At 48.7% G+C, this 14,581-nt stretch overlaps 1 protein-coding gene across 4 annotated transcripts in view; it reads right to left on the bottom strand.

Annotated features, from left to right (window-relative positions):
* Positions 1–326: 326 nt before the first annotated feature.
* CCBE1 (collagen and calcium binding EGF domains 1) overlaps positions 327–14,581 on the bottom strand; it is a 177,176-nt gene continuing 162,921 nt past the window's right edge. The window contains exons 7-12 of one of the 4 annotated variants that reach the window (XR_006727100.2): positions 11,527–11,647; positions 6,937–7,076; positions 6,819–6,854; positions 6,064–6,099; positions 3,581–4,451; positions 327–3,025 (exon numbers count right to left, since the gene is read on the bottom strand). Coding sequence is in view for 2 of the 4 variants with exons in the window: in XM_010961291.3 (XP_010959593.1) it covers positions 4,218–4,451; positions 6,064–6,099; positions 6,819–6,854; positions 6,937–7,076; positions 11,527–11,647 (567 nt within the window). In the remaining 2 variants the exon portion in view is untranslated. Of the gene's footprint in view, positions 4,452–5,996; positions 6,100–6,818; positions 6,855–6,936; positions 7,077–11,526; positions 11,648–14,581 lie in introns of all 4 variants that reach the window. The other 3 variants (XR_006727099.2, XM_010961291.3, XM_045521471.2) reach the window with 3 other exon arrangements.

The raw sequence follows: 14,581 nt of genomic DNA on the forward strand, positions 1-14,581 counted from the left end.
TGGGTGTCAGTGGGGGCAGGGGGAGGAACCCTCACAACCCTCCTCCACCCCACAAAGCATCTCCAGTGATGCCCAGAGAGTTCCTGGTTTGAAAACCCCACCCTGGGGATCCCAGAGGATTCCATGAGCTGGGCACCTGGGCCTTCAGACCTTGACTCACCCCCAAATGTTGGGGCCACACTCAGCCCCCAAGAGGTGGCCTACCCAGCAATGCAGGCTCCGGCTCCTAAGAGAAATGTCTCTCTCCGTCAACCTGGTGTTCCTCTTGCAAAAACACTACTCTTTCTTCAGGACTGGATGTCAGGACAAAACACAGTACAACCACATAACAAAAATAACTTTGTTATTACGCATATATAAGCTTATCAAAAGCACTCCATTGTGTAACAGCCGTAAATGAAGACTAGCTCAACTGCTATATGGCCCTGTTATAAATCATGAACACAGCTACTTAAGTATAAGGCTAATCACCAGAAATAAAAAGTCACAACACACGTGGAATTCCCCAGGGCACCTGCTTCGGGGAATCTCGTGAAGCTTGTGGAGGGCTCTGGAGGATGGATAACAGGGTCTTTTTCCCCCTGTGATATCCCTAAAGCAGTAATATTTGTTGAAGGAGTGTGTGAAGTCCAGGAATTAAGCTTTAACAGTTACGGTCACATTTTTTTTTAAATGAAATTATTTTTTGATTTGTTGTGAAACATACATGTTGACTGTGCCAGGAAAAATTTCATCTATTTCCCTGAATTCATTACTAGTAACTTTAGATGGCTCTGTTCTACTAGCTGTTTGGCCTGGATTCCTGCAAATAAATTGCCTTTTCAGGAAAGTTATCTGAAAGATGTTAAGGTTACACAGTGAGCTTGCTCTCTCTGTGACAGGCTGGAGAAGGGATAGAAGGAGGGGGAGTGACACCCCAAAAGTGAGGAGGGATCTGCTGGCAACCCAAGGAGATGCCTTGTCACGCAGAACATCCTCCTCTGCATCCCCCGAAACACCTCTCCCAAGGCCATCGGTACCATGAAGCCTGGAAAAGGAGCAGGCCCAGACCCAGGGTGCCCTTCACCTGTTACTTGGTGGGGAAATAAAATCGTCCCCACCCGCCAGTGTGCATTTGTGATCTACCTGTGTGGCTATGAACACACTTGTCTGAGTTTATACGGTAGACGTGACTTTAGTTGGCTGATCTGCTCTGTGGCAGGTATTGAAATTAACACAGAAGAAGAGAGAAGACAGAATTCCCTTTGTACCCCCATAGGAGCTGGCCCAGCAGAGTTTCTAATTTCTCCCTCTGGAACTGGGAAGGGAGGAGAACTTTCCTAAACTAAAATGTATCCCCTCCTTGTGCTATTTTGAACAGTGGAGTTTTATTCCCACTGCTTTCCGAAAACAGAAGCAACCTATTAAGTCCTGTTCTAAGTTCTACTTGTCAGGGTGTGAAAGAATTAAGGTCAACATTTCCGGGGAAGAACTGAAGGGTGTACAAAGACCTTTTTTCCTCCAATGAAACATGAAGGGGCTTAGCCAAACTAGCAAATCTCACCCCCACCCCCCGTGAAAAAAGGCTTTCCTATTAGGTTTTGAGCAGAAGTCCTGTTTAGACATTGAAGTCTTGGTTTCCTGTCCGTAACTAAAAGATACATTAGGAACAACAGTGCCTTACTATTTGTCTTTGACAAATATAATTTGGGCATACAGAGTACGTATTTAGTCTGTACAGTGGTAGTCCAAGTTTTTAACATCTGAGGATAATTATTTTATAGGTTGACCTGATCCAGCAGATTGAAATGATAAAATACAGGTTTACTGTGTTTTACTGGAGATTATTATCCAGAATTGTCTCACAAATCCCAGATATTACCATTTTCCATTCATTCAGTTAATATATGATCCTAACCTCTGACCAAACATGCAATTTTCTTGCATTTTATGAGCACTCAACAATAAAGAAGGAAGTTATATTTCTACATACAGTTCACCGTTAAGAAAAAGAAAAGGTAATAAAATTCCTCGTTAAAAAAAAAAAATCAAAGATAGACCTAATCATTTCTCGGAGCCTGTGCATCAAGTTTTTAGTATTCATCTGTCTGCACACTTTAAATCGTGGGTTCCACAAGCCGGCAAACATTAAATACATTCCAGATGGGAACCAACATCTGCTCAGTTCATCTCTTCATGAACCTGTGGCTGGCGAGGGCTTCTGCTGTGACGATTAGATTCTGGAGAGACTGAAGGGGGCAGGAAAGATCCTAGAAAAACAGCACTGGGGATATGTGTGCTTTCAGCGGTAACATTTTCGTGGACAGTCACTGGGGGTTTTGTGCGATTAAGAAATAGAGGAGGCAAGTGTTGGTGAAAAACTCAGCCTTTGGCTGGCTGGCTGGAGCCCCGTGTCTAAAGCGATGGGGACGAGGGAAGGGAGGCTGTCACTGGAGATTTGCAAACACAAGCCCTTCTTGTTGTTCTGAAGAAGGATTGAAAAGTGGCATGTGATTGTCCACAGTGGTGTTTGAAGAAAAAAACAAGCTTTTGCAGGAGAGTGAAATGATGGACGCTAAAAGGAGATGGAAAAGGAAAATTAAATACAAATTGTCCCCAAATTTAGGGGGACACTGCGGGGTGGGAAATGGGAACCCCAACACGAGCAAACAGGAGTTGTGGCAATTGTCATTTGTGAAGCTCAAGATAAGGGAGAATATCTCCTGAAAAGGCAGCTGCAATGCCAGTCTGTGCGTCAAGTGACAAGGCGGACTTGAAGGGGCCTGTAAGCTGCCCATTAAAACCAAGAGGCTCCTCAACAATATGACAAAGGAGCGGATGCTCCTGCAGGTCCCTTGAGCACTCTTGCTCCTGTGTCTGTGGATGCAGAGAGCCTTTTCCAGATGTGCGACCTCTGGGACCTGGAGGTGGAAGAGCACACACTGACTCTGGGGGGCGTGTGGGAGTCCGCTCCTGTCCCAGCTGCTTCCCGTGTTTGCTGAGGAAGGGACATCAAGGAGAAGGCCCGCAAGGACTCGAACGTGGACTAAATTATGGAAAATTAAGGAAAAATGGGAAGGAAACTTCTGGTAAACAAGGAAACCTGTTGTTTTTCCCTGCTGCATTCCAGAGATCTTTCTTCGATTGTGTGTTATTCTCAATATGCTGGCAAGCCTGGCTGGCCCCCGACAAGGACTTCTAGTTACCAGGACAGCAAATTGACCGGCCTCTGTGACTCAGCGGGGTCTCTTCCCCAGGTTCCCCTTCCCCCATCGCCAACAACCCAAGCCAGCAACCTCCTTCCAGCCCTGGGGGCCACTGTACATCAATTCAACCTGGATCATGGCCTAATGGCACCTTCTGGGCACGAGGTCATGGTCAGGGAATTCTGCACCTCTCCCGAAGGGTCAGTTACCTCTGTTTAACAAATAATCTGTGATTTACTATGCAACCCGACTCATTCATCACATAGTTTTAAAATGTCCTGGCAAACCAGGAGCCCGCTGTTCTAATATGAACCAGGGCCCTACATTCACTTACTTTGTTTGAAAAGAGGATTTATTCCTCCAGCGAGAGTAACTTTCTTCTTCGAATAGGATACTCGCAGGTAAGTGCGGCATGCACCCTGAACAGTCACATCTGAGTGTTAATATGGGGACACCTACAAGACAGTCAGTACACGGCTGTAATTTTTCTCCATCTTCTTGAATCTTCACTCCTCCTCCTCTCCTTCCTTTAATCAAACTTTGGGGAAAAGGTTGGCTAAGAGGACAGAGTATTTTAAATCTATTAGACTGACAAGGAAAAACAATGATCCACCAAGGTCAATATACATTGTTGTCGCCCCCTTTTCACTGATACTGAGGAGTGACAAACTATTTTGGACACTAAAGTATTTTTTTTTAATAAGTAAACTCAACATTTTCTTAGCACTCACCTTGCCCTTTCCCCCTTTTTGATATTCTGCCAAATTTTTAAGACATCGTGAGAGTACCTGATTTCAGAAATCAGAAGTTCCTGAAATATAAGGATGTGAAAGAAAAGTTCCACTGCAGACTCTCCAGGGAAGCACATAAATCAATCCCTCATGTCTTGGAAGGAGAGAAGGGAGAAGGCAGGAAAAGAGTAAAGAAAATAAAAATATATCCTTCTTAGGTCGCCAGCGGTGTTGTGGTTTGTTCTTTAGATGACTTAGCTGCAGGTGCAGACACTGCTCTTGGGCATGATGTCAGGCTGCACTAAGGGTGAACGTCTTTGGGGGCCCCCAGGTCTCTCGTCTCAGTTCTTTTCGGGTAGTCGTCTCCAGAGCTGAAGTCCATGGTCTCTGGGTAGCTGGAAAAATCTTGAGGTAGAAGGAACTCCTCAGCTGAAGAATGAGTCCGGTGCCCGAACACCTTTTCCTGCAGCTCCGCGATGTCGTTGCGGATGTCAGCCAGCACAAGCAGCAGGAAGTCGAAAGAGCCGGGGGGGCCCTGTGCAGGAGACAGGAGTCAACGCTGGACCTTTGCAGACTCAGCCCTTTGCAAAGCCACGGCTCCCACGAGCGCCGCGGTGCCGGTCCTGCTGCTTGCTGGCAACTACTCAGTCAGCGCTGCGCTGCAAACGGAGGAGACAGAAGCAGCCCGGGGACTCTGGACACTGCCTTCTATCCCCTTCACCTCCCGAGGAGCTGTGATGATGCACTCACCTGTCCTCGCTCTAGGCCCTGTCACATCTGGTAGAGCAAAAGGACGTGGGAACACCCTCCTAGGTTATTTTCCCAAGAGCCCTGGAGGACGCTCATGAAGGCAGAGTCGTGGCTAAGAGGCTGGGGTTCTGATGGGCTTGAACCTCAGCTCTGCCTTTACTAGCTGTGTGGTCTTGGGCAAGTTAATGTCTTTGGGTTTCTGTTTTCCATCCTAAAATGGGGATAATAATAGTCCTAGCCTCGTAGGGTTTCACAAGGGTCATGAGTGAGGATTTAATGAATTAATGCACGTAAAGTGCATGGAGCCTGATGCATTTTCAAATATCTTACCTTTTTAAAAATGAAATTATTAAAATGTTTACAAGGATGGTTGACTATAACTAATTTAAATGAAGCCAAAGGTATACTGTAATAGCATCTGTTCCTCATTGACCAGGAAAGGTCCAGACAAAGGCTTCCTAATTTTTCTGTTGCCTGGACATCTTTTGTCACTCTATACTATTTACTAAGCCTTCATTTCTATGAAGGGCTATGTGGGGCATGGTGAAATAATGTATGGGCGTGCACGTTCTGAGCCCAATGGTGGCCTGTAATAAATTCTCTGTCTCCCCCCATAACCTCTGTTTTGTAGCTACTACCTTAGAAACAGTAGCTTATGTAACTTGGCAAAGCACTCAGTGATGTACCGAGAGCATTCGGACGTCAATGGATGCTCACCTGTGCTGCACAGGTGTGGGGATGGACACTAGGGATGGACACCAAGTGACATGGCCGTGATCAGTGAGCCAGCAGGTGCAAGAGTGGAGGTGGGAACCCAGATCTCCTACTGCCAAGGCCGAGGCCCTCAGTCTTTCTTCAGAAATGCCATGAAGTTGCCTGAATCATGTGTGCTTTTGGATACCACTAATTTTCATTTTTTATCTCCCAGACACCATACATACATCAAGCTAATTTTGTCTCAGCGGTCCTGAGCAGCCATGCGTGTCTGCACTTTCTTGGAGGGGATGGTCATTGGACCTGCTAGGGTTATACCGGTGGCTAAATTCTTAAACATTCAGAGCTAGGGCTTAACCCTGTGCATCTCCTTCAGGTGCTGTAAGACACACGTGGAAACAGATTCATGGCATACTGGGGCTGTGAACCTTAAGAGAAGACATTCCAAATAAAAGTTAGCCGTGATAAAAGAAAAAAAAAAACAAGAAATGAATTTTCAAAATAAAACCCAACCAGCTGCTAACGGCTTTGGTGATTCTTCTAATCGTGGAGTTCTGTGTAGGCAGGTGGAGTGGCTGCTGGAGGGGACCGGCTTTTGCTAATAAGACCAACTTACAGGCTCATCAGAGCTGCAGCCCTGAGCACCGTCCCACTGGGGCAACAGGACAGGCAGTGCTACTTACTGGAGACCCTCTGGGGCCAGGCGCTCCTCTCTCCCCCTAAAAGCAGAAGGGTCAGGGTTAGCTTTCTGGACCACATGGAGGCCGCCGCCATGTCTCTATTTCGACACCCACCACAACCATCTCCTTGAGCAAAACAGCAAATACTTCCCACTGGAAATGGACGCCAGCTCGAAGCTGGACTCTGGGGGCCACCCATTTGAACAGAACCGCTTGACTCAAGAGCCTCTTCTAATTCCCCTCCCAGGGCCAAATACTTAGCAACCAGACCTGACCAGAGGAAAGCTGGTGTCCCCGGCCACAGCGTGGCCTAAAGCAACTCGCACTGGCCTCTTCAGGAGGCAAGGGGCGGGCAGCCCCAAAGTGAACCCACCCCCTTGCACAGGATGGAACTTCTGTTCTTGACTTCAGGGTAGCGAAGAGATGGGAACGCACACAAGACAGCCCCGCAGGGAACACTGGCTAACGAGAAAGGCACGTGCCACCATGACAACCAGCAGGCGTGTTTAACATTGATGGGTAATCGTTCTCAGCAGTGGCTTTGGTGATGCTTTCTGATATTATGGCTGCTTCATATTTTAAGAAAATTCGCTTTTTAGATTTTCTTCCCAGCTTTGGGGACAAAAAGTCTACCGGTGTCTCGACTTTGCCACGTGCCCAAGGGGGACAATGACCTGTGCTTGAGCTTTCCAAGATGCCTGCATAGGAGGCTGAAACTAAGAAACCCGATGCTTGTAAGGACTGCTTAGAAGACTTACCTTAGAACCATCTCTTCCCGGGGCACCCGGCGGACCCTACAAGACAAAGGGGTCTAGGTTAACAGCAGGAACACGCTTCCCCCAACCACAGTGAGCGGATCTCTGATGAAATACTGACCACAGGGCCCCTCCTGCCTTGCTTAATGTGGGACAGATCAGGAGACGGTCCCATCGGTCCCATTGAGCCCCGGGGGCCGGGCTGCCCTGGAGGGCCTGGCGTCCCCGGGAAGCCTGGGCTCCCCTTCGGTCCTGGAGAGCCTGCAAGCAAAGAAGACCTCGTTAGCTCCTCATTAGCCCACGGGGAGGACAAGGGCCCCAGCTGACGGACAAGAGTCCAGGAGCCCCTTTCCGACACTCCTCTTTGCACTCTGCCCTTCTCCTTCTGACCTCTCCACCTAATTAGATGTCTTAAAGACATTTTACACTTAACAGGACCAAAAATGGACTGCCCCGTTCTTTCCATGGACCTCCAGTCACCTGTTGACTCAAGCTGGACACCTGAGAATCTTCTTCAAGATGTCCCTATTTCCACAAGCTCCTTGTCTGATCAGTGACCCGTCCTATTCATTTCACCTCTTTAATGTCTCGTGACTCTCTGTTCCCCCGCACCCCTCCTTCTCAGCAGGGCGGTGGTTAACACAGCTGGATGGCGGTTTGGAGTACAGGTTTCAGCCTCAGAGGGACCTGCCCTGAATCTTGGATAAGTTGCTTGACCTCTCTGAATCTCAGTTTCTCATCCCTAAAGCAGGGCTAAGATACAGCTACCTTATAGAGCGGTTGTGAGCAGCAAATGGGATCTGAGATACATGCACACATCACTTAGCACAGTACCTCACACAGAGAGGCACTAAAAAACCGAACAAACAAAACCCCCAGACCCCTCAAAACTCTGTTAGGCCTTCCCTTTCTTAACTTTAACTCTCGCCTCCCAGCTGGTCCCTCTGTTTCCCATCAGTCTTGTCCATCCCTCACCTGCTCCTCACGCTTCCATCTGCATGTTCCTTCTAGAACAAGTCTCACTCTATAACTTTCCTACTTCAACCCCTTGGGGCAAAAGCCCCAAGCCACTGACGTGGGGCAGCAAACGCCCCTGAAGGACGTAGACGTCTCCTACTCCTGGGGAGAGGGTAGCACGCTCTCCCGCTCAGGCTCTGCTGCAGACACGAGCCAGAGTGGGGCCGCCACAGGTGGGCAGACGATCTCGCCCCGAGGCCTGGATGCAGCTGGACCAGGAGAACTGAAACCCCCCCGACCCCCGCAACTCTGCCCTGGAGTAGTAATTCACAGCAGGCTACCCCTGGGGCAGAGCCAGAACGTGCAGAGAGAAGAAGCCTGTGTGGCACAGGTGTGCAGGGGCCGCTGGAAGCTGGGAACCACTGAGAAAAATCCATCTGCACCCTGGGTCCCCACTAAGCCTGTAGGAATTTGAAAACGTGAAGACATGGACCACGAGAGGCAGAGATAGTGACCACACCCCGCCACGCAGCTCAGTGCTCCATTAGATGAACCCCACTCTCCTTGCTGGCAGCCTGACAAAAGAAGAGGACACCCACCTCCAGGAGTAACTCCTGCCTACCCCTGTCTCTGCTGGTCCTCTCCAGACCATATCTGGCATTCGTCCAAAGTTTTGAGATTATATATTAAAAAAAAAAAGCAAAAAACCCCCACAAAAACTAACCCAAAAATCTCCCCCCTCCAAAAAAAATTTAAACAAGCCTCATGTTTAAGAGGTAGAGCAATCAGCAGAATCAGACTCAGAGGCGACCCAGATGTTAGGGTTGTCACACAGCGACTTTGACGTCACAACGCACGTTACAGGTGCTGGTGGAAAGGACAGCTCGCCTAAACAGATGAAGGGGTTTCAGGTCTATTTCTGCCTTTGTCATCTGTGCTTCTGGTGTCGTGTCCGAGGGTCACTGCCGAGTCCGCTGGCACGGAAGCCGTCCCTTAGGTATTCTCCTAGGAGTTTTAGTTTCAGGTCTTACATTCAGTTCTTTAATCCATTTTGTCTATGATGTAAAGTCAGGTCTAACCTCGCTCTTCTGCAGATGGAAGGACGTTGGGTTTTAACTCGCTTTAGTCTGTCAGCTTTGTGAGGGCCTGGGCTGTGTCTGAAGTGTCGGGACACTGCCGGAGAGGCCCAGGCACAGGGAAGGCTGCTCAGTAAGTGCTTCAAGGCAAAGGGCAGCCCCGAAGGCGGGGCTGCCTGCTGCGCCGTAATTGCTCCCCAGCGCTGCGATTCCTCCCTTTCAAACGCACACAGTAAAGACTCTTCATCACACCCGGCTCCTGCTACTGGCCGTGCACAGGGACGGGATGGAACGACTTTCAGGCACTGGGAAACAAACCAAAACAAAGCAAAGAAACAAGCAAAGACTGCAGACCTGTCAGACTTGGGGGAGTCTCTTCTAGCTCACACAAGAATGAAGCCAAGGTTAAAGGCAGTCAACGTCCCATCACACATGCCTCACAGCCCTGCTCTCAGTGCTGGTTCCAGCTACAGCCTGAAAGAGTGTATCTGGGAAGGGGACCAGATGCCTCTTATGACTAAATACTTAACCTCTAACAGCTCAAGTACAGGCCAGAGAAAATCTCTTACCTTTATTTCCACAATCAATGAACCCCTGAGATCACAATGTCAAGTGCCTTTAAAATGTGGGGCTTGGACGTGCCAGCATCACCTTAGATGTGACAGTCGGGGGTGGAGGGAGAGTGGCAACCACTCCCTCAACGCCAGAGCCAAAGGATTCCAACCCAGTGCAGCTTCCTGAACTGGTGCCCCGGTCTCTGATGCACCACAGGAGGCAGGACTGGAATTTTAGTTGAGGGTGAGAGAAACATTCTCTCTCTAGCTGCTCTAACACCCCTCAACGGAGGGCATCACAAACTGTGAGGCTAGAAATAAGGTGTGAGAAGGAAACAGAACTGGAGGAGAAAGCACGGGCCAGAGCTAATCCTCGGTCACTCTGCTCCGTCAAGGACCCTGGACAGCTCAGACCAGGACAGAAACCAGATGGGAGAACTCATTCACTCAGAAGAAAGACAGCCAACGGCTCCCCTGTTTCTAGTCTGTCCTGGTTGGAGCGAGAGGTAGACTGGCCTGGAGACGAAACTCCTCCAAGGAAGCAGAGCAAGAGCATTGTCTTAGAGAAGGATGGAGAACCCTGTGGCAGGGATCAATTTGTAAGGAGACACCCAAGTCTACTTAGAAGACGCAGGAGGCTGCCTGTGTGTGGCATCTGCCGGAGACAACTCCACCATGACCCAGAGTAGCTCAGACCAAGGGAAGGAACAAGAGGATAAACCAAAGTTCTGGACCAGCTCTCGGTCTCTGTACAGAGACCCAGGCCACCTGTGTTTTGATGGAAACCAGGAGATGAGGATGTAAGTGCAGAGGAAAACGCATAGTTTGGGAAGCATTCTGAGCTTCTGTACTTGCTGACCTTCCAACCTTAAATCTGCTGTGTCCTTCCTGCTTGGACCAGTCCTACCTTTCGTGTCCTTCCGTGTCTGGCTCACACCCCAAGTCCTCTGATCCCTGTCGGCTACAGCGACCTCTCTCTGCTTTCAGCTTCCATAGCAGGAGGCACCTGCGCACTTATCTGGGGGCGAGCAGAGACTGCTCTGTTTGCTTTCACTCTGTGTGTCTAGTCTCCCCCGTTAGAATGTCCGGAGGTTATTCACACTACCTAGCACACCACTCAGCAGTAAGAATCAGGGATCAGACATCCATGTTTTTGAATCATTCGCTAACACTAATATTTTCTTCACCGGTGTGGAAAAAAAAAACAAACCCTATTGATCTACCTATGGAAGAACTCCCAGTAAAATATAAAACAGCCTGTCACTATTTCTTAAAGTTCTTGCTGTGTGTTTCCTGATGGGATGACAGAATGTTAAAGATTTTCTTCAAAGTAACCATGGTAAATCTCCAGAACAGGATCCTGAAGAAGCCAGACAAAAAAGAACAGATTTATTGCTATGATGTTCTGGAACAGACAAAACTGCAGTGAGAGAAAGCGGGTCAGGGGCTGCCAGGAGCTGGGGATACAAGTTGCAAGTGGGCACAAGGGAAATTTCTGGGGTGACGGAAATGCTCGAGATCTTGACGCAGACTAGACACAAGGTGGTGGTAAGTGCTTGATACAGGGCGTATACATCCTTCGAAACTCATCGAGCTGTAACTCAAGTGGGTACATTTCATGGCATAGAATTGTATCTCAATGAGGTTGACTTCTAAAGAAAAATATATAGAGAGATATAAAAGTAACTACCTGAGTAAGTGTTCCTGAATAACAGGGAAAGGATGAGAGAGGGCTGGGGGAGAGGGGAAGCGGGGCCGGCCAGCAGTTGCCAGCGCCGGGTGATGAGACCAAAGGAGCTCACTAGTTTATCAACCATCATCCGTGTTAATGCGAAAAATAGTTTTCATTTTGTTTCTCTGTCTTTTAAGATGATCTTCAAGAGTCTTAGCCAAACTCAAGACAATGACGTTTTTCTCCCTGATGACCACTGGTTATGAGAGTCTCTCAGGCTTGACCCAACGTCCCCAGGCACTCTTGTCTCCCACGTGTGGGAGCTCCCTGGACCCTGGCTTCTGCTCCCACCCATGGAAGCTTAAGAACTCTGTCCGGCCCCCACTAAACCGGAGCTCTGGGCAGGCCTTGGCTGGTGACCCTATCATCCTTTTACACTCTCCCTTACTCACCGGGAGGGCCCTGTCCTCCAGGCAGGCCAGGAGGTCCTGGAAGGTAGGTGTTCGAGGCCAGGACCTTGTCACCAGTGATGTACTTGCCTAGGTCGGCGGCGCTGTTGGGGAGCAGGGCAATCTGCAGAGAGAAGAGGAGCCTCGGTCAGGAAGCAATGGCCCCACTACCGGGGAAGTTCTCTGCCCTTGTGCTGTCTGCAGAGGCCACAGAGCCTTTTCATGGTCCTTCCCCTTTATCCGAGCAGTCAGAGCTCAGACGGGCTGTAGCGGCGCTCCTTCTCAGCCCAGACACCTGCTGGTGACAGCAGCGTGCGTGGGGTCTCTCAGCCGGTTGTCGGGGAGCCTGGATCAGCTCCAGCTCCCCTAGATTATCACTAGACACATTCTCACCATAATTAATACATCTACCTGTTTCAGATTTCCAACTTATTAACTCCTTTACATCTCAAATATTTGAGAACCTGCTATGTGCCAGGCCTTGTGCTTGGTTCTAAGGCAACAGTGGTGACCAAGACACGGTCCTTGCTCTTAAAGGTCTCTTAGCCTTGGGAGCCAGGACCAAAATATGGCTTACAGGCCACTGCTCGCTCAGGTGTCTGGGAGCCAGTGGGAACCAGTCACTGTGATGGTTTTAAGATGTGCCCACAAATTTTCAGACACGCCTCCCTTTAAAGGTGGAGGTTCATTCTCTACCCTCCGAGTACGGGCTGTACTTAGGGACTTGATTCTAATGAACAGAAGATGATGTAAGTGATGGTGTGTGGCTTCTGGGACGAGGTCATAAAAGGCACTGTGCTTCCACCCGGCCGGCTCTCTAGGATTTCAGGGTCTCACTCTAGGGGAAGCCGGGGAACCACACGTGTGAAAGACTTTTGCATTCCTTGAAGTCAGGAATCGGTGAGACCTCTGGTAAGAACTGAAAGCTCTGGCCGTCCATTTCCTCATCGATGACACACACCGTCAGGACTGTGAGGATTACACGAGGAAGAGAACGTTGGTGCCCAGCACGAATAGCCCCCAGGACCTCAGGGCACTTGCCTTGGCAGTAACAAAGCAGGGAGATGGAGGAAACAGTGAGCCTGGGACCCATGTCTGGAACTTTCTCCAGGGGGTGCTTTTCTTTTTTTTTTCCTTTTCTTGGAGTTTTTACTGAAATCCATCCAGCTCACGGGGCAAGGAAGCTCAGAGGGCAGAAAGCTCAAAGAGGCACCAACACTCTCTTCCAAAGGGTCCCACAGGGGCTTAGGAGCCCCTTAGCTAGTATGAAAATCCTTGGGTAAGAACAGCCTTGCAGATCCATAAGCTAGAAGATTCCTGAACACCCAGTGCCTTCCGGATAAATGGTCTTCCTCCACACTTGGAGAAGACCTAGCGTTCCCTGAAATATGCAAGGAAAGGCACACAGTACCCCTGCAGTCATCACTCAGAATCCAGGAGGGGAAACCGTAAGAATTCAAACCTTGTGCAAGCTGAAAGTCAGCTTTGCACAACTTCATGTCAGGGTTCATGGTTCGAAGTCACCATCAGGACCCAGCTGCATTCTAAGGTTTCATTTACAACGGTGCTGGTATCACTATGTCACACTGAGAAACCACTCCAACCTGTGAACCCACACCCGGGTCCTGGGGTGGAAAGGGAGGGAACCGAGTGAGGAATTTACAAGAAAATCTACTCTAACTAGAGGACAGTGGGTCAATGTGGCCCCTGAAGGCTGGTCCAGTTTTATTATCTGCTTCCAATAGAAAAATTGAAATGCAGATCCCACCTGTGGGCCTTGGTATCAGGCAGACTTAAGGTTTAAATCTCAGCCCTGCCACATTCTACCGGTGGGATCTCGATAAGCAATGTAACCTGGACTTCATCACCTATAAAATGAGGATCGTATAACCACCTCGTTTATAATAACGCCCTTATTAAAAGGGCGGCTGGGAGGGTGAAAGTGATGATGTCTTTTTTTTTAATTGAGGTATAATCAGTTTACAATGTTGCATCAATTTCTGGTGTACAGCATACTTTTTCAGACATACATATAGTCTTGTTCAAATTCTTTTTCATTATAGGTAACTACAAGATATTGAATATAGTTCCCTGCGCTGTACAGTAGAAACTTGTTAACCTACTTTATATATAGTAGTATCTGCAAATCTCAGACTCCCAATTTATTCCCACCTACCCTCTTTCCTGTCCTGGTAACCATAAGTTTGTTTTCTATGTCTGTGAGTCTGTTTCTGTTTGGTAAATAAGTTCATTTGCATTTCACAAAAACATTTTATTGGAAAATAAAAGCACAGAATCTGGAAACCCCACAAAATAAATACACATCTTAGAGAATTACCACATGACAAGCATCCTGTTGATGAAGAGCTACGTCAACTATCAGAACTTGGCCTGTCACCAGCAGCCCATCCATGTGCCCTGACCAATCACAGCCTCCTCCCCCTTCCCTCAAAAGTAACTACTCTGATTTTAATCACTTCCTGTGTTTTAAAAATTCATGTACCACCCACCCAACTGGGCATGCCTACACACTAAGGCTCAGTCTTGCCCATAAAAAAAATCATACTTTTTTAAAAGTTTCTTTTAACCTGCAGGTTGCTGCTCCACCTCCTTTTTTTTCCTTATAACGTACCCACTGAAGAACCCAGGGCGTTTGCCCCACAGAGCCTCCCCAGGTGGGATTTTGCTGACTGTGCACTTGTGCTGCCCTTCAGCACGTCTGCAGACCGTCTTATACCAGGGGGTTGGCCATGGTCCAGGACACCCAGTCACCTGCTTCTTAGCCAATGTTTACTTGGGCAGATGTCCTATGTTCTTTTTGGAACAGATGGCACCAGCAGCAATGAGAGGAAGTTAAAAATCAAATGACAATCCCAACAGTGGCACAGGAGCAGAAGTGGGAAGGTCTGGGGGCCAGCCTGCCTCTTGGGGGGTGACTGCACCTTTCGGACAATACGAGCATCAGGGTGAGAACTGAACAGGCTCCTGGGCATAAAGCCGCTTTACTAACCGCAGGGCACACTGCATTCCAACAAGCACCTTGCGAAACGAGCTGCTC

The sequence above is a fragment of the Camelus bactrianus genome, chromosome 30 (assembly GCF_048773025.1).
Source record: "Camelus bactrianus isolate YW-2024 breed Bactrian camel chromosome 30, ASM4877302v1, whole genome shotgun sequence".
NCBI lineage: Eukaryota > Metazoa > Chordata > Mammalia > Artiodactyla > Camelidae > Camelus > Camelus bactrianus.